This window comes from Salvelinus alpinus, chromosome 6 (assembly GCF_045679555.1).
Source record: "Salvelinus alpinus chromosome 6, SLU_Salpinus.1, whole genome shotgun sequence".
NCBI classification, from domain to species: Eukaryota; Metazoa; Chordata; class Actinopteri; order Salmoniformes; family Salmonidae; genus Salvelinus; species Salvelinus alpinus.
In genome coordinates, this window is record NC_092091.1 from 62081751 (window position 1) to 62101207 (window position 19457).

Genomic DNA, 19457 nt, shown 5'->3' on the forward strand with positions numbered 1-19457 from the left:
ATTAAATTACTCAGTCTTCTATATCAGGATTTGTAGGATACTGATAGAAATAAAAACAGACAGAGGCCCAGTCTACAATAGTCAAATGTTTATTTACGGGAACGTTCTGCCTATCATTTCCTGTACATTGGTCTATATACCTCACATTTCATCATAAATGTCCCTCCTCTCAGAAACAATGACAATATAGTTCACAAGTCTTCTTCTCACACATTGTCTGCCACCTGTTATACAATCTACTACAAGCCCAAGGTCTCTCCCCTCCCTGGGTGGGGACAGAATGTCCTGTAAGGAACACAGTAGTAGAGCTTGTCTGTCGATAGCTCCTCTTATCTCATACATTGTCTCACAATTGCATCCTGCTTACATACTAAAAAGGAACAAAAAGTCCTTGTCCTAATTCTGACTAAAACTACACACATCAGATTTATAGATGTATGATTCTAATAAATTTCATACAATCATACAATGACAGGGTAGTTTTATGGAATGGTCTGCCTACCCATGTGAGAGACGCAGACTCGGTCTCAACCTTTAAGTCTTTATTGAAGACTCATCTCTTCAGTAGGTCCTATGATTGAGTGTAGTCTGGCCCAGGAGTGTGAGGGTGAACGGAAAGGCTCTGGAGCAACGAACCGCCCTTGCTGTCTATGCCTGGCCGGTTCCCCTCTCTCCACTGGGATTCTCTGCCTCTAACCCTATTACAGGGGCTGAGTCACTGGCTTACTGGTGCTCTTTCATGCCGTCTCTAGGAGGGGTGCGTCACTTGAGTGGGTTGAGTCACTGACGTGATCTTCCTGTCTGGGTTGGCGCCCCCCCTTGGGTTGTGCCGTGGCGGAGATCTTTGTGGGCTATACTCGGCCTTGTCTCAGGATGGTAAGTTGGTGGTTGAAGTTATCCCTCTAGTGGTGTGGGGGCTGTGCCTTGGCAAAGTGGGTGGGGTTATATCCTTCCTGTTTGGCCCTGTCCGGGGGTATCATCGGATGGGGCCACAGTGTCTCCTGACCCCTCCTGTCTCAGCCTCCAGTATTTATGCTGCATTAGTTTACGTTTCGGGGGGCTGGGGTCAGTTTGTTATATCTGGAGTACTTGTCCTGTCTTATCCGGTGTCCTGTGTGAATTTAAGTATGCTCTCTTTAATTCTCTCTTTCTTTCTCTCTCTCGGAGGACCTGAGCCCTAGGACCATGCCTCAGGACAACCTGGCATGATGACTCCTTGCTGTCCCCAGTCCACCTGGCCGTGCTGCTGCTCCAGTTTCAACTGTTCTGCCTGCGGCTATGGAACTCTGACCTGTTCACCGGACGTGCTACCTGTCCCAGACCTGCTGTTTTCAACTCTCTAGAGACCGCAGGAGCGGTAGAGATACTCTTAATGATCGGCTATGAAAAGCCAACTGACATTTACTCCTGAGGTGCTGCACCCTCGACAACCACTGTGATTATTATTATTTGGCCATGCTGGTCATTTATTAACATTTGAACATCTTGGCCATGTTCTGTTATAATCTCCACCCGGCACAGCCAGAAGAGGACTGGCCACCCCTCATAGCCTGGTTCCTCTCTAGGTTTCTTCCTAGGTTTTGGCCTTTCTAGGGAGTTTTTCCTAGCCACCGTGCTTCTACACCTGCATTGCTTGCTGTTTGGGGTTTTAGGCTGGGTTTCTGTACAGCACTTTGAGATATCAGCTGATGTACGAAGGGCTATATAAATAAATTTGATTTGATTTTAGTTATAGTTCTACATTAAATGTATACATAATTTAGTCATTATTCATAAAAATCCCATAACAAGTGGGCAGCTGGGAGGAGGTGCTCTTATTCTCCATGGACTTTAGTTTCCCAGAACTTTTTTGAGTTAGTACTACAGGATGCTGTTTTTCTGTTTGAAAGAGCTAGCCTTAGCTTTCCTAACTGCCTGTGTATATTTGTTCCTAACTTCCCTGAAAAGTTGCATATGACGGGGGCTATTCGATGCTAATGCCACAGGATGTTTTTGTGCTGGTCAAGGGCAGACAGGTCTGGAGTGAACCAAGAACTATATCTATTCCTAGTTCTAAATTTTTTGAATGGGGCATGCTTATTTAAGATGTTGAGGAAGGCACTTTTAAAGAATAGCCAGGCATCATCTACTGACGGGATGAGGTCAATGTCATTCCAGGATACCCCGGCCAGATCGATTAGAATCAAGCTTAGATTGTAGGATGGCCGGGGTGTTAAGCATGTCCCAGTTTAGGTCACCTAGTAGCACGAGCTCAGAAGATACCGGGGGGCAATCAATTCACATATGGTATCGAGGGCACAGCTGGGGGCAGAGGGAGGTCTATAGCAAGCGGCAACAGTGAGAGACTTGTTTCTGGAAAGGTGAATTTTTAGAAGTAGAAGCTCGAATTGTTTGGGTACAGACTTGGATAGTAATACAGAACTCTGCAGGCTATCTTTGCAGTAGATTGCAACACCGCCCCCTTTGGCAGTTCTATCTTGGTGGAAAATGTTAGTTAGCAATGGAGATTTCAGGGTTTTGGTGGTTTTCCTAAGCCAGGATTCAGACACGGCTAAGAGATCCGGGTTGGCAGAGTGTGCTAAAGCAGTGTGTAAAACAAACTTAGGGAGTAGGCTTCTAATGTTAACATGTATGAAACCAATGCTTTTACGGTTACAGAAGTCAACAAATGAGAGCACCTGGGGAGTGGGAGTGGGGCTAGGCACGGCAGGACCTGGATTAACCTCTACATCACTAGAGGAACAGAGGAGAAGTAGTATAAGGGTACGGCTAAATGGGTAAGGGTACGGCTAAAAGCATAGATTCAAGGCATAGTGTACAGACAAAGGTATGGTAGGAAGAGAGTGCATTGGAGGTAAACCTAGGCATTGAGTAATGATGAGAGAGAACTTCTCTAGAGACGTTTAAACCAGGTGATGTCATCGCATATGTAGGAGGTGGAACAACATGGTTGGTTAAGGCATATTGAGCAGGGCTAGAGGCTCTACAGTGAAATAAGACAGTAATCACTAACCAGGACAGTAATGGCCGAGGCCAAGTGAACATATGGGTCCAGTGAGTGGTTGGGTTGACTGGGGACACAGCGATTCAGACAGTTAGCAGGCCGATGCTAACAAGCTAACAGTTAGTAGGTCGGGGCTAAAGCTAGCAATTAGCAGACCGGGGCTGGCAAGCTAGCAGTTAGCAGACCGGGTTAGCAAGCTAGCAGTTAGCAGACCGGGGAAGGCAAGCTAGCAGTTAGCAAACTGGGGCAGGCAAGCTAGCAGTTAGCAGACCAAGGCAGGCAAGCTATGCAGTTAGCAAACTGGGGCAGGCAAGCTAGCAGTTAGCAGACCGGGGCTAGCAAGTTAGCCTTTGGGGGACGTCGCGATGGGGGTAAGTCTGTTTTTGCCTCTTCGTGCGGTGACGTCGATAGACCAGTTGTGGAATTAGTAGGGTTCCAGGTAACTCTAGGTAGCTAGCAGGCCTAGCAGTTTAGCAGAATGGACCTTCAGCGGGCGTCGCGCCTGTTGGAGTCCTCTGGCAGATTATGTCGGTATTCCAGTCGTAGAGGATCGGCGGGGTTCCATGCCCCGTACCGGCAGTAGAAGGGGTCCGGATATTGTCGCCCAGGAGTGGGCTTCGTTGGTAGCACAGGAGCCCTGCCCGGGCTAGCTTCAGGCTAATTGGTGCTTGCTCCGGGATGGAAAAGCTAGCCAGGAGTGGTCACCCGGGATTGCGGTTAGCTAGTTGCGAAGGTCCAGATGAAAATGTTCAGAGTTTGCAGTAGGAATCCAGGGATATGGAGAGAAATACGTCCGTTATGCTCTGGTTTGAGTCACGTTGTTCGAACTGGCGAGAGCTTTCCAAGCTAAAGGTTAGCTGATGACCGCTAGCAATGGTTTGCTAACTGATAGCTGGTAGGTAGTTAGCTGGCTATTTTCAGTTGAGGAATTCCAGATCCGAAGTAAATAGAAATACTTTAGAAAAAAGCAGATCCACGCCACATTGGGCGAGGTGGGTTGCAGGAGAGTATTTAGAAGTTGATGTTTAGGAAAATATTTTAAAAAGATATGCGAAGAAAAAGATGTAAAAATATATATACAAGGGACAGGACAAAGACGAAGACGTCTGACTGCTACTCCATTTTGATCCCTGCTATGTTTCAAAATATACTATTTCAGTACCAGGTGGCATTGCCAATCGTGGTACGTTTGCTTTAGGCAAGCCTTAGCATATAAACTTTTTTTTGGTAACCAAATTCCACAGTGTTCAAGGGTGTCAAGTGTTGTCTCCCGCATGTGAGTTCAATGAAGTGTCCCATCTCCACGTTGACACACAGTTGTCAAGAGGGGTGGAAATGAAAAAATAACCAATCTCTCCCAGTACATAAGGTGGCGTACCGCCCCTTCCGATAGCAGGCTCGCTATCTACTCCGACCTATGGCGCGCATGCGCAGTGTCGCCCTGGATCATGCGAACAGTGATGTCAGGTTACAGGCTACAATTTGTTGTGAGTCCCCCCACACTTCTGCAGCGTCATCACGTTGACTGTTCCCGAGGCCTCAGCGCCCATTTTGAGGGAAGAAATACCCTCTTGTCTCCAGAAGCAGGCAATCCGAGTGGTTCCTACTGCATATTGAAGATTAGGTAGCGGCTGATACAGCCGGAATTTCCTGGTTGGGAAAAGGGATGGGACTTTGCGTCCCATTCTAGATCTACGTGCCCCCAACAAGCACCTCAGAGTCTACAAACTCAGAAAGCTCACATCCATGCAACTGTCCCATATTCAGTCTCTAGGCTTCATAAGAAACCAGGAAAAGAGCTGTCTGACTCCTCAGCGCATTCTGTTTCTGGGTCATTGGCGTATCGTTCTTTTCTATCCTCACAGAAGGTGTCCGGGTCCACATTTCGGCTGGGTCACTCAGTGCGTTTATGCCAGTGCCTACGCCTACTGTGGATGATGGCTTCTGTGATGGAAGTCGTTCCCCTGGGGCTATTGTTGATGCGGCCCTTCCGGTGCTGAATGCTAGCCACTCACCTGGACGCATCTCGCAGCCTAAGCCAGTCGCGTCGGGTGTCCCCGTCAGGCATACAGGCCATGGACCAGTGGTTGGACCCTCTGCTATTGTCAGGGGGCTCCCATGGGCTGAGTTGTATCCTGCAAGGTGATCATGACAGGGGGGATCATGACGGGGTATGGACACTTGTGTGGAGCGCACTGCATATCAATTAACCGGAGCTAATTGCGTTGTATGTGGCACTCAGGTGCTTCACCCTGCTTTTGTCAGGTCGGCTTGGTATTGTTAGAATCGACAATATGTCAGTGGTAGCGTGCATCAACAGATGGTGAGAGAGACTGTCTCTCTCTCTCCTAACCTTGGCTCGTATCCTATTGCTGGGGAGAAATAAGCACATGCTCTCGCTTTGGGCAGCGCATTTCTCGGTTGCCTCTCCGGTGCAGATGTTATTTATATTTTTTTACCCCCTTTTTCGATCTTGTCTTATCGCAGCAACTCCCCAACAGGCTCAGGAGGCGAAGGTTGAGTCATGCGTCCTACGAAACATGACCCGCCAAACCGCGATTCTAACACTCGCCCGCTTAATCCGGAAGTCAGCTGCACCAATGTGTCGGAGGAAACACTGTTCAACTGATGACCGAAGTCAGCCTGCAGGCGCCCGGCACACCACAAGGAGTTCGGTGCAGATATTTTATCCAAGTTGGACCCTCTCTCTTTCAAGAGTGGAGGTTAGACCCCTGGATGGTCTCCCAGGTATGGGGAATTTTCAGCAGAGCCGATGTAGATCTTTACGCATTGTGAGAATGTGCAGTGTCATTGTTGTATTGTTCTTGAAGAGGGACCCAAGACCCCAGTGGCCTCGTACCCTACTTTACGTGTTTCCGCCAGTGTTTCTGATTCAGCCCACGTTGGAGGGTGCGCCGGGAGGGTTGATCATTGATTCTTGTGGCTCCCCGTTGGTCCAGGCAGCCTTGGTTTGCAGAGATCAATCGCCTTTTAAGCGGGGACCTGTTGTCCCAGGCACACAGGCAGGTTTGGCACGGGAGGCCGGATATTAGGTTCCTATTGGCCTGGCCCCTGAGAGGGCCAATCTGATGGCTAGAGGTTTACCTCTGAATGTTATTGCTACCATTCAGTTTGCAAGGGCGCCCTCCACTAAAGGGTTGTATGAGTATAAGTGGCAAGCGTTTGAGCTCTGGTGCTAAGATAATGGACTTGTTCCTTTTCAGTGCTCTGTGAGGGACATCCTTATGTTACTACAGGAGCTTTTTTAGCAGGGGCGGGCATTCTCCACGTTAAAAGTGGACATGGCCGCTATCCCAGCATGTCATGTGGGAATTGACGGAGCCTCACCAGGGACCCACCCCTGGTAGTGGGGTTCCTCTAAGTTGTATGCCGTCTCAGACGGGTCTCTTAACCTATTCCGCCCACATGGGACTTGGCACTGGTTTTGGAGGCACTCTTTGGGCCTCTGGAGTCGGTGGATCTGACAATCCTCTCCTACGAAACATCCCTGTTCCTGGCTTTGGCTAAACGTGTTGGGGACCGTGTTATCCGTACACACTTCCTGTATTCAGTTCGCCCCGGGCGACTCGTTGCATCCAAATACAGCCTTAACCCTGAAAGTCATGGCTATGTCCTACAGGTCCTTAGCTTAAGAGCTATTTCCCTTTTTGCCTCCTCCTTTTGCTTCTAAAAAGAAACAGAGGTTACATGTCCTGTGTCCGGTGCAAGCTTTACGCTTGTACATTGAACGGACCTGGGATATCCGGTTATGTGACCAGCTTTTGGTCTGTTTTGCTAATCCAGGTCACTGGAGGGCGCTGTCTAAGCAGCATCTCTCCCACTGGATTGTGGAGGCTATCTCCCTGGCATATAGCAGCAAGGGTTAAGTGTTACCTACCTGTGTACACACCCACTCCACCAGGGGTCTGGCAGCGTCTTGGGCGTTGTTTTAAAGGGTTGACCTTAGGAGATATTTGTGCCGTGGCGAGTTGGGCATCACCACACACTTTTGTAAGCTTTTATCACTTGGATGTCACTGCTCCCAGTGTGCTTACAGCTGGGACAAGGGAAAGTCACTAGACAGCGTGGCATCTGCGCAATACCCAGACTGACGCATCTGGGTGGTCTGCCATGGGCCATTTCATTTAGTATCCGTTGGGGTCGTCTTGTGGCGTGATTATATTTCCCCATAGTATGTTGTACCGAAGTTGACAGACTGAAAGGGAACGTAACATTATGAATATAACTACTGCTCCCTGAAGGAGGCAAACGAGATACAACACCTGTTTGGCCCTGCGCTGCCCATTCCTGGACTCGTTGTAGAGCATGAATCCTAGCCTCACACTTATCACCTGTGGAAGGCGGGGGTTCCAGTGAGGCATGGAGTTCATTGGCCTTGTCTGGCGTGATTGTAGATCCTTCAACCAAAGTCGCGAGAGTGCGACTCGCCATATGTATGTTGTACATCATATCACCTCCTTCAAAAAACAGTAGTCATAGTCATAACATTAAGTTTACAGTGGGCTCACCTCCGTGAGACTGTGTGTGGTCCTGTGTTGCTCAGCTGGTTCATCTGTGGGTTCAGGAGGAGGTGTAATCTGATTGTCCTCCAGCAGCACCTTTTGGACCCTCCTCCTCCTGGAAGAGAGAGGAGATACAGATTACAGAGACATACACCTCCCTCTGGTACGTACACGCCAATATTAAACACTTTAAACATTGCTTGGCCATACTTGCAACCATATAAATGTGACCAGTTTCTCTGGCTCAAAATGTGTATCAGTCAATTCAGAACGTTGATTTATTTGCAGTTGACAGAGCGCTAAATTGTAGCACACGTTAGACCTATACTAACCTCACCAGGTGGCAGTGACTATAACCTGGAACAAGTTCTGCATCAGCCAATTCAAGTCGTTGACATAGTTGTTGGTTTTCCTACACTTGTTCATGGAAGCATCCTTAACGTACCTCAGTCCAACATCATCAAAGCAACTATCGCGTGTATTTGACTGACTGGTTAAATTGCTCTCTGTGTAAAGTGCCTAGTCCACATAATTGTCATAGACATGGTCATGGCTCTGTCATGAAAATGGCGGTGGAATGTATAGCGGACGTTTTACAGGCTCCTGACCAATTCTGTTATTTTGTGTTTTTTGGCGCTGATCTTAATAAAAAAAAATTACATAATGTTTCCGCCATCAATTTCTATGACTGAAAAAGAGCTTCTGGTTATCAGAACAGTGATCACTAACCTCAATTTGGATGAAGATTTCTACTTCAATGAGTCGGTGGCACAGGAAATACTGCTCACCCCAGACTAGGCCATAATCCACGACACTCGAAAGAGAAAGCGATGTAGAGGCCGACATGCGGCTACCCAGATGAAACTACGGACGCGAGGAAATAATCCACCTCTACCCTCTGTTCTATTGGCTAATGTTCGATCACTGGAGAACAAACTGGATGAGCTTCGTTCGAGACTATCATATCAACAGGACCTGAACAACTGTAATATCCTATGTTTCTCTGAAACTTGGATGAACAAGGACATGGATAATATTCTAGTGGGTTTTTCTATGCATCGGCAGGACAGAACAGCAGTATCGGGAAAGCACAAGGGGGATGGTGTGACTCTTTGTTAACAACAGCTGGTACGCAATCTCTAATATTAAGGAAGTCTCGCCTGAGTTAGAATACCTCATGATAAGCTGTAGACCAGGGCTCTCCAACCCTGTTCCTGGTGAGCTACAGTCCTGTAGGTTTTTTGCTCCAACACTAATCTAGCGCACCTGATTCTAATAATTAGTTGGTTGGTAAGCTCAACCAGGTTAGTTGCAGCTGAGGTTGGAGCGAAAACCTACAGGACGGTCTCTCTCCAGGAACTGTCACGGCCGTTGTCGGAAGGAGACCAAGGTGCAGCGTGGTGAGCGTACATTTTCCTTTATTATATTTAAATGTCGCCAACAAAACAAGAAACAAAGAAATGACCGTGAAGCTTAACAGGGCTATAGTGCCACTAACAAAGATAACTTCCCAACAATGACAAAAGGGAAAAAGGCTGCCTAAGTATGATTCCCAATCAGAGACAACGATAGACAGCTGTCCCTGATTGAGAACCATACCCGGCCAACACATAGAAATACAAAAACATAGAAATCAGAACATAGAATGCCCACCCCAAATCACACCCTGACCAAACCAAATAGAGACATAAAAAGGCTCTCTAAGGTCAGGGCGTGACAGGAACAGGGTTGAAGACATGCTGTAGACCAGGGCTGCCCAACCCTCTTCCTGGAGATCTAATGTCCTGTAGGTTTTCAGTCCAACCCTAATTTAGCACATCTGATTCAGCTAGTTAAGGTCTTGTTGAGCAGCTAATAAGTAGAATCAGGTGTGGACTGAAAACCCACAGGATGGTAGATCTCCAGGAAGAGGGTTGGCAGCCCTGCTGTAGACCATACTAAACTGAACAAAAATATAAACACAACATGTAGTGTTGGTCCAATGTTTCATGAGCTGAAATAAAAGATCAAATCAAATGTATTTATATAACCCTTCTTACATCAGCTGATATCTCAAAGTGCTGTACAGAAACCCAGCCTAAAACCCCAAACAGCAAGCAATGCAGGTGTAGAAGCACAAGATCCCAGAAATGTTCCATTAAAAAAAAGCTTATTTCTCTCAAATGTTTTATTTACATCCCTGTTAGTGAGCATTTCTTCTATACCAAGATAACCCATCCATCTGACAGGTGTGGCATATCAAGACCTTGTGCTGGGGGCAATAAAAGGCCACTCTAAAATGTGTAGTTTTGTCACACAACACAATGTCACAGATGTCTCAAATTTTGAAGGAGCGTGCAATTGGCTTGCTGACTACAGGAATTTCCACCAGAGCTGTTGCCAGAGAATTTAATGTTAATTTCTCTACCCACGTGTATGGCGTTGTGTGTGTGCGCGAGCGGTTTGCTGATGTCAACGTTGTGAACAGAGTGCCCCATAGTGGAGTTGGGTTATGGTATGGGGAGGCGTAAGGACAACAAACACAATTGCATTTTATGGATGGTAATTTGAATGCACAGAGATAGAGTGACGAGATCCTGAGGCCCAGTGTGAGGCACATTTTTTTAAAGGTATCTGTGACCAACAGATGCATATCTGTATTCCCAGTCATGTGAAAATTAATAGATTAGGGCCTAATGAATTTATTTAAATTGACAAAGAACTGTATGAACTGTAACACAGTAAAATGTTTGAAATTGTTGCATGTTGCATTTATATGTTTGTCCAGTAGATTTACCTTATCCATTATTTTCATAGCCATTTATGTACCATCTGTCGTGGAAATTGCAAGATTATGTTATAATGCTTGTATTGCATTATATTGGTTGTTTTATTCGACAGAATAGAGTATTCTGTTAACTATTGTGTGTGTGTTCTACTGAAGAGGGCCTCTATGAGATAGCACTGACAGAGGAGATTTACGATGTCTTTGGGTGATAAAACCTAAAGAGCATTCCAGATAACATGAGGTAATGTTTTTGTGCTCACCATGGTACGGTAGAGTCGGTTCCAGTTTGGAGTAGGAGGACCAGACACTGGTCTATACAATGAAAACTGTTGACACAGCAGTTGCTGTCTGCTATGTATTATAGATACCTTTCATACAAATCTTAACCTTGTGACCATTCTACGAATCTGTGGTTCGTCATGTAGGTTGAGAGGGTTGTATCTTGGCTATAAAAGATCTTTGTACTTTTGTGTTGTCACTTGCAATGGTTCATTAGAAATGGTGCATCATTGAAAGTCATTGCTAATGCAAAGCTCTTATTATTAAAGATGTAGTTTAAGTATAACTCTGACTGGTGTGTGAAGTTTGTTTCTCCTCATTTGGTAATACAGAAATTAACCACCACACATCACAAACAGATGCTGATGTATAGAGCCATAAGCAAACAAGAAAAGGCTCACCCAGACACCGTCCAATCAACAGTAGAGCTATAACCTACATTAATTCCCATCAGATAGTGTCCTGCTTATGCTATAACCTATTAAATCATATGGGACTTTGCATGGTACACTTCAATTTATGATGAACCCCATTAACTACCTAGGTCCTATTCCATATGTAGCCTCGGCTTCCAGGCCGGTGAGGTTAAAGACTAGTGGAGCTTAGCTGGTTAGGACACATTAGTGTAGGCTATATTCCTATGAAGGCCTATAACGTTTTATAGGCTATACATTATTATAGTCATCCACTTCGTCACATGCGTTTTGAATTGAGCATGAAGAACCAACGGTGAACAGTTTTTCCCCCCCTAACAAAAAATGTTGATGCGGGGGGCTCATGGTGAAAGTGCACTATTGATTTAGAGTCAATCGCTTTAGCAGTGTGTGCTGCCTAGAAGTGATGATGATAATGGTAGCCTACATGACTGCTACTAGACAAATCCATAAGGCTATTGTTTTTTTTTAATGATGTACTATAAATACACATGTTGTAAGGACCTTATTTCAAATTTTCCATAAAAGCACATGGATGTGTGTGAAACTGAAACAAAAACGTGGGATTTTGGCATATGTGAAAACGTGAAAATGTCTAACGTTAGTAGTAGCTAGTAGCCTAGTCAAGGATTAATCAATACAATATTGGCACAGAACATTTTGTTACAGACCAGCGGAACAAAAGCAAACCTTGAATTTGTAGGTTTATAATATCCCTTAACATGGTTGACCTATTTTAAGAAATAATATTGGTTGGGGGATTTAAAGTATAAGATCTTTATAGATCTTATGAAGAATTTGTTACAGGATATAATCACTGCCACCTGGTGAGATAAGCATAGGGCTAACGTGTGCCATGTTATCTGATGGGACCAGGGCTGCATTCACAACGTTTTTACATTCTGGAACGTACAGTTGAACGGAAACGATGCTGTACTGAACGACCAGTTAAAAAACGGGGTTGGGTTGTGGAACGCCGTCAGCATGGCCACTGCCCTTTAAATAAGTCACTCATTGCTTCAAGCCACACCCACCAAACAGTCTGTTAAATAACGTACAATAACGTTTTTGGGAAACGTGTCTTCAGTACAAACCGTTCAAGAGAAATGAATGCACCTCAGCTACAATTCAGCGTTCTGTCACGTGCAAGTAAATCAACGGTTTTAATTGGCTGATACGCATTTTGAGCCAGAGAAACTTAAAGGTTGCTTATGTTCGCAAGTATGCGTGTTTACCCATCCCCACTGTATTTGAGTCCTATACTGTTGTTACAGAACGACTTCATTGTTGTTAAACCCATCATGGCGGACATAAATATGTGGGTAAAAGTCAAAAGTAAGACAAACCTAACTAAACTATGTTAACGTGTACAGTAGGTGTTTGTTAGTGTGTGGTAATGTGTCGGTATATGTAGTTGGTGTATATTGGTTATAAAGCGCTGTCGGGTTTACACAGAATAGGGTGAGATCAGATGTGATGTATACGAAAGAGAATCTTAACAAAAGTCAAACTTAAAAAGTCCCATTTTGTGTTTATTAAACAAACAAGTTTTAAATACACCATTATGAAAACCACACACACGTTCTCAACTACAGAGCTGCATGAACCTGATGAATTGCATTCATTTTCACATTAAAATAATATTAGGGGAAAAAATTAAGTAGTTCAATGGAAGTAATGAAAGATGCATTAGGCTTATACATGTCTTATACAGTGAGTGTACAAAACATTAGGTACGCCTGTTCTCTGCTACCGCACAGCAAGCGGTAGCAGAGCACCAAGTCTAGGTCCAAAAGGCTTCTTAACAGTTTCTACCTCCAAGCCATAAGACTCCTGAACAGCTAATCAAATGGCTACCCAGACTATTTGCACCCACTCTTTTACACTGTTGCTACTCTCTGTTTATATATCTATGCATAGTCACTTTACCTCTACCTACATGTACATATTACTTCGACTAACCTGTGCCCCCCGCACTGGTTAGTAACAGCCTCGCTACTGTTATTTTACTATTGCTCTTTAATTATTATTTGTTATTTAAAAATGTTTACTTAACCAACAATGCAGTTAAGAAAAATAAGTGTTAAGGGCTTGTAAGTAAGCATTTCACCTGTTGTATTTGGCGCATGTGACAAACACAATTTGATTTGACTTTCCTAATATTGAGTTGCACCACCTTTTACCCTCACGACAGCCTCAATTCTTTGGGGCATGGACTCTACAAGGTGTCGAAAGCATTCCACAAGGATGCTGGCCCATGCTGACTCGAAGGCTTCCCACAGTTTGTGTCAAGTTGGCTGGATGTCATTTGCATCCAGCATTCAAAGGCACTTCAATATTTTGTGTTGCCCATTCACCCTATGAATGGCACACATACACAATCCGTGTCTCAATTGTCTCAAGGCTTAACAATCCTTCTTTAACCCGTCTCCTCCCCGTCATCTACAATAATTGAAGTGGATTTAACAGGTGACATCAATAAGGGACCATAGCTTTCACCTGGTCAGTCCATGTCATGTGTTCCTAATGTTTTGTACACTCAGTGTATATTCCAATGTCTGGGCCTTGCACTTCCAACGCTCTTAGTTGTTGCGGAAATTGAAAGTCTACCTTTAATGCGGCTTTGATCTAAAAGTCAGAAGCTATCAAATGGAATAGTTACTTTCTATGTTATAGAGTGGAATGGGTTTTTTCCTGATGTATTCTGAGGTAGCTCCTCTCTGAGAATCTCTTCCCGCAGTGCGTACAGGCGAACGGCCTCTCTCCCGTGTGGACCTTCAGGTGCATCTTCAGTTTGTCCTGGCGGGAGAACCTCTTCTCACACTGGGGGCAGCTGTAAGGTTTCTCCCCTGTGTGGACCCTCTGGTGCCGCTTCAGGGTGCCAGCCTCAGTGAAGCGCATGTGGCACTGGGTGCAGCTGAATGGTTTCTCTCCTGTGTGGACCCTCTGGTGGATCTCCACCTTCTGGGGGCAGCTGAAGCCTTTGTTACAGAACATGCAGAGGAACCGTTTCTCTTTACTATTGCCTGATGTTGCTCCCCCTCCCCATGCCTGGGTTTTATGCCTGTTTGAGTTCAATACCTGATCGAAAAGGATGTGGCCGTGTGAATCAATAGACCCCATCGACGTGGACACAGGGTTACGCTCTCTGAGCGTGTGTAAAGGGGAGTAGGTTGCAACATTTGGATTTGTCTCTAAGCTTTCCCTGTAGTCTAAGAAATCTCTGCCCTGCGAGTGTCCTTCTCTTAGGTGATCTGCATTCCATGTGGGAGGAAGGTCACCCTCCAATTTCACAGTCACTTCATCTATGACCAGCCCCTCCCCTTTCTTATCCAAGTACCCTTCAGAGTATACACTACTACTGTACTGGTTCCAGTCCCCTATAGACAGATCTGTCTGTGTCTCTAAACCCAAGGGCATGTTGAGGTCCTCTGGGTCCTCTGTAGTGTAAGAACAAGCAGGATCATCACCACCAGTATCTAACGTGTCTCCATCCCCACGGGAATGAACAGGCCTCTGGCTCTGGTGAAATACCGGTAAATAGTCTGAGCCGGGAGCAGGAGGACAGCCCAGTCTCCCCAGACCTGGGTCTGATATCTGGTCAGGTCCTGTATGTAAGAGACTGTGAGTTACAGTTAAAGTCTTGTTGTCTGTCTTTGACTTGAGGACAGCGTTCAGCGTTCCACTGACCTCCGTGGTGCTGCGTCGGGTCCTGGGCTGCGCTGCGGCGGTGGTAGGGTCCTCGACTTCAGTCTGGCTGTCTCTCCTGTGCCGTGGGTCCTCCTCTCCTTCAGACCTCTCTAGCTTCACCCCGGGACCTGCAGCCTCTGCAGACTGACAAGAAGAGAGAAGGTTATTACCGGTACATAAGTAGAATTGGATAACAATGTCTTAGGGAAGTCTCACAAGCTCCCCTATGGCAGATGTACATGTGAATGGCTTAAGGGTGCCTTTCCAAAATGAATTGGCCACATTTGATTTACAAAGTAACTGTAATGCAACACTAAACGAAGCCAGGGCTCTCCAACCTTGTCCTTGGAGAGATACCCTTGTGTAGGTTCACGCCAACCACAGTTCTAAGTAACCTGATTCAGCTTATCGACCAGCTAATTATTAGAATCCGGTGCGCTAGATTAGGGTTAGAGTGAGAACCTAACAGGACTGCAGCCACCCAGGAACAAGGTTGGAGAGCCCTGCACTGACCTCTATCACGATAACATGCTGGGTTGAGGATCCACTCCCCTCATCAACTGTAATTGGTTGGTCATCTCTCCATGTATTGTGTCCTGCTGGCTTCACAATGCTCCTGTGACCTCCAGTGAGATGTCCTTCACCTGAGAGCATGATTGGGGAAAAAGAGGTGGTTAGGTTAACTACTGTGGTATAGACCTCTTTCTGTGTTTGCAAACAATACCACACAAGGGCGATTAGTGCAATTTGATTACTGAACACGTGGGAGTTTTCAGAATACAAACATAAAAATATTTACATATTTCATGATTGTATTTCACACTACTTTTGGATCATAATTGGATTTTAAGTCTTGTATGAATGTCCTGTTTAAAGGCCCAGTGAAGTCAAAAACAATATTTCTTTGTTTTATATATACAGTACAAGTCAAAGGTTTGGACACATTTACTCATTCAAGGGTTTTTATTTTTACTATTTAATAGTGAAGTCTATGAAATAACACATATAGAATCATGTAGTGACCAAAAAAAGGGTTCAACAAATCCAAATATATTTTTTATTTGTGATTCTTCAAAGTACCCACCCTTTGCCTTGATAGCTTTGCACACTCTTGGTATTCTCTCAACCAGCTTCATGAGGTAGTCACCTGGAATGCATTTCAATTAAGTTGTGCCGTTAAAAGTTAATTTCTGGAATTTCTTTCCTTCTTAATGTGTTTGAGCCAATCAGTTGTGTTGTGACAAGGTAGGAGTGGTATCCAGAAGATAGCCCTATTTTTAAAAGACCAAGTCCATATTATGGCAAGAACAGCTCAAATAAGCAAAGAGAAACAATAGTCCATCATTACTTTAAGACATGAAGGTCAGTCAATCCGGAAAATTAAGAACTTTGAACGTTTCTTCAAGTGCAGTCGCAAAAATCCTCAAGTGCTATGATGAAACTGGCTCTCATGAGGACTGCCACAGGAAATGAAGACGCAGAGTCACCTCAGAGGATAAGTCCCGCAGAGGATAAGTTCATTAGTTACCAGCCTCAGAAATTGCAGCCGAAAGGAATTCTTCACAGCGTTCAACAGACACATCTCCACATCAACTGTTCAGAGGAGACTGTGTGAATCAGGCATTCATGGTCGAATTGCTGCAAAGAAACCACTACTAAAGGACACCAATAATAAGAAGAGACTTGCTTGGGCCAATGAACACAAGCAATGGACATTAGACCAGTGGAAATCTGTCCTTTGATCTGACGATTCCAAATTTGAGATTTTTGGTTCCAACCGCCATGTCTTTGTGAGACGCAGAGTAGGAGAATGGGTGATCTCCGCATGTGTAGTTCCCACCGTGAAGCATGGAGGTGGTGGTGTGATGGTGCTTTGCTGGTGACACGGTGTGTGATTTATTTAGAATAAGGCACACTTAACCAGCATGGCTACCACAGCATTCTGCAGCAATACACCATCCCCTCTGGTTTGCGCTTAGTGGGACTATCATTTTGTTTTTCAACAGGACCATGACCCAAAACACACCTCCAGGCTGTGTAAAGGCTATTTGACCAAGAAGGAGAGTGATGGAGTGCTGCATCAGATGACCTGGCCTCCACAATCCCCCAACCTCAACCTAATTGAGATGGTTTGCGATGTACCGCAGAGTGAAGGAAAAGCAGCCAACAAGTGCTCAGCATATGTGGGAACTCCAAGACTGTTTGAAAATAATTCTTAATGAAGTTGGTGGAGAGAATGCCAAGAGGGTTCAAAGCTGTTTTTTGGTTACTACATGATTCCATGTGTTATTTCATAGTTTGTCTTCACTATTATTCCACAATGTAGAAAATATTCCAAATAAAGAAAAACCCTTGAATGAGTAGATGTCCAAACTTTTGACTGGTACTGTATATCCACACTGAGGTTAGAATGGTCCTGTAAAATTGTGAAAATTATGATAATCCCTTTTAGTTTAAGAGCTATTTGAAAAGACCACCTGAAATGTTCAGCCTGTTTTGGTGGGATAGAGTTTTGGCCTGCCTGGTAACATTAGTTAAAGTAAAGATTAACCCATTTTGAATGTTATATTGTTTTTGTGCATCTCTGAGCGATGTTCTATCCATTCCCTGCTTCTTTTCATGTGTATCTGAGCTATTGCCATTCAAGCAGGCAGCAATTCGGCCAGTAGGATTTAGCATTGCGATAAAGCCGCTGTCACTCCACTGGAAGTTAATAGGACTACGACTTTTAGATTGCGAAATCTTATCATGCATGTCAGATTTCAATACTGTCAGATGTAAACGCGGGAGGTTGTCTTCTCTCAAATTGTTTATTTAACAGAGGGTCTACCAAATGTATCCTATTTGTCTGCCTCTTCAGTCCTGGGTGCATTGCATGGTGCCGTTGTTTGTCAGACTCCACTCTGTGTCACATCGATCTGCAGGTTTAATAAAGTGAGATTGTGGACTCCTAAATTGATAGTGCAGTTTGTTTAGGAGATTTTACAGCTTACTAACTACTTCACATGATATTGACTTTGGTATTATTGTGTGTAGCTACACTTACTAGCTACCTAGCTAGCCAGCCATAGAGAGAGCATTGCATTTTGTGTTTTGTAGTTCACTTGAGCTGTAACAGATTTCCACAAGGATTTTCACATGTTGCTACCAATCTTATTATAATGGAAAAATGAAACCTTGTTCACAAATATTGTTCTCACATATTCAATTATAGGAATGAGTGGTTTTGGGTGGATCTTTCCTTTCGACCAATCAGAAGTTGAGTTCCAAACCGCTTTGCCAATAGCTCATTTTCACTTTCTCTCCCCACTCGGACAGTCCTGGCAAAATCCTTGCTTGAGAAATTGCTCTTTGCTAAGAATCTATTTTTACCATTTTAATTTAAAACAACCACAGTAAGGTACTTAATTGTTACCCAGAAATTATTTGATATTAAGATAACGGCTGCATTGGACCTTTTTAATATAATGGTTGTCTCATCACAAATCAACTGCATTACACTTTTTCAAAACACTTCAAACAGTAAAATGGCTCTTTGGCTAACTTTACTACAGCAGATGTCAATGAGCGTTAGCATTCTAGTTAACAAGTGATGCATCCAAAATAGATATGTTACAAAGATCCCTACCAAATATATTATTAATGTCTGGTCAAACTATAATCTAAACATTGTAAGCATTCCCAAAATATATGGTTTTGGTTACAACTATGAACGTGTATTCGTGGAAGCGGCGCTAACTGCTTTAATTCTTCATCCAAAAGTCTCGCGCATCTGGTTAGAATACGATAGTGTCTTTGCGCAAGATAGGTAGCTAAGTAATCATGGTAATTTTTCGATACTATCCAAAAACTGACCAAGACCCAATTATTGGTAAGCCATTTGAACACATGGGAAACGGGGCGACAGCAGCCTCGGCCTTCTGCAAAATGTACCTCTTGCCAGTCCTCTGTATCGCTCGAGGATCTTGACACTACTGGGACGACGTTCCCGTGCCACCTTCAGTTCCAGTAGCTGTAGTTTCCTCCGCAATCCCCTGTTTTCTTTCTGGCTTTGAGTTATTTCCAAACGAAACACTGCATAGTCGTCGTCTACGAGTTTACAGATCTCTGCCACGGCTGTATTCGATAGAACCTCCATGATGGAGGCTATTTGAGTGTGAAAAACCATATCGTTACAGTTAGCCATTCTTAGCAGCTAGCTAAATACCATTACCTAGATGACCTATATCAACAAGTACTTTCTCCAACACGAATTAAACACTACTTGGGGGTAAATATGTGATGCTGGGAAGTTAAATAAGTCATATTTTGAGTTCCCCGGTGTTAACAAACGCCTAAATAACTAAAACGTTAAGTGAATACATTATTATTGGTCACTGTTCAGTTCCGTTTAAGGATCGTATTGGTTTGGCGTCATAGTTAAAGGGTGTGGTTAAATGAAAAACTAATGCGCGCTGTTCTTTGAATTACGGTACTGCTTATTACACATCACATTTCCTATGATCAGTATCTTTCAAACGCAGAGCAGACTTGTTTATAAAGAACAGTGTGTTAGCAAGAATATAGTAGAATACAATGAATTACTTGATTCAATCTACATCACATCAATCAGTAAGGTAAATATTCAGCTGGGCCGTATTCATTTGTATTTTATTATATTCATTACGCCGATTCTGTTGCAAAACGTTTCTTAAATGGAAGCAAATGGAACGAAACGGAGGGACCTACATGGACTGTAAAAAGAATGGGGACATACCTGC

General features: G+C 44.3%; 1 protein-coding gene across 2 annotated transcripts; it reads right to left on the reverse strand.

The window, feature by feature from the left end:
• Positions 1–71: 71 nt before the first annotated feature.
• Positions 72–19101, reverse strand: LOC139577657 (uncharacterized). 2 transcript variants are annotated; one of them, XM_071404812.1, is made up of 4 exons: positions 18631–19101; positions 15211–15341; positions 14698–14841; positions 72–7642 (listed from the first exon to the last, which is right to left on the reverse strand). In XM_071404812.1, exons 1-4 carry the CDS (start codon positions 18881–18883, stop codon positions 7586–7588), a joined length of 585 nt encoding a protein of 194 aa, XP_071260913.1. In that variant the 5' UTR covers positions 18884–19101; the 3' UTR covers positions 72–7585. The 2 variants fall into 2 exon arrangements, with proteins under 2 accessions (XP_071260913.1, XP_071260912.1); XM_071404811.1 differs by lacking the exon at positions 72–7642 and having other exon boundaries at positions 12519–14841.
• Positions 19102–19457: the final 356 nt, after the last annotated feature.

Coding starts and splice junctions, on each gene's coding strand:
- LOC139577657 (XM_071404811.1), bottom strand. CDS start 18,883: ATGGCTAACTGTAACGATATGGTTTTTCACACTCAAATAGCCTCCATC. Junction 15,342..18,630: donor ATACAGAGGACTGGCAAGAG/GTACATTTTGCA, acceptor TCATGCTCTCAG/GTGAAGGACATCTCACTGGA. Junction 14,842..15,210: donor AGCATGTTATCGTGATAGAG/GTCAGTGCAGGG, acceptor TCTTCTTGTCAG/TCTGCAGAGGCTGCAGGTCC.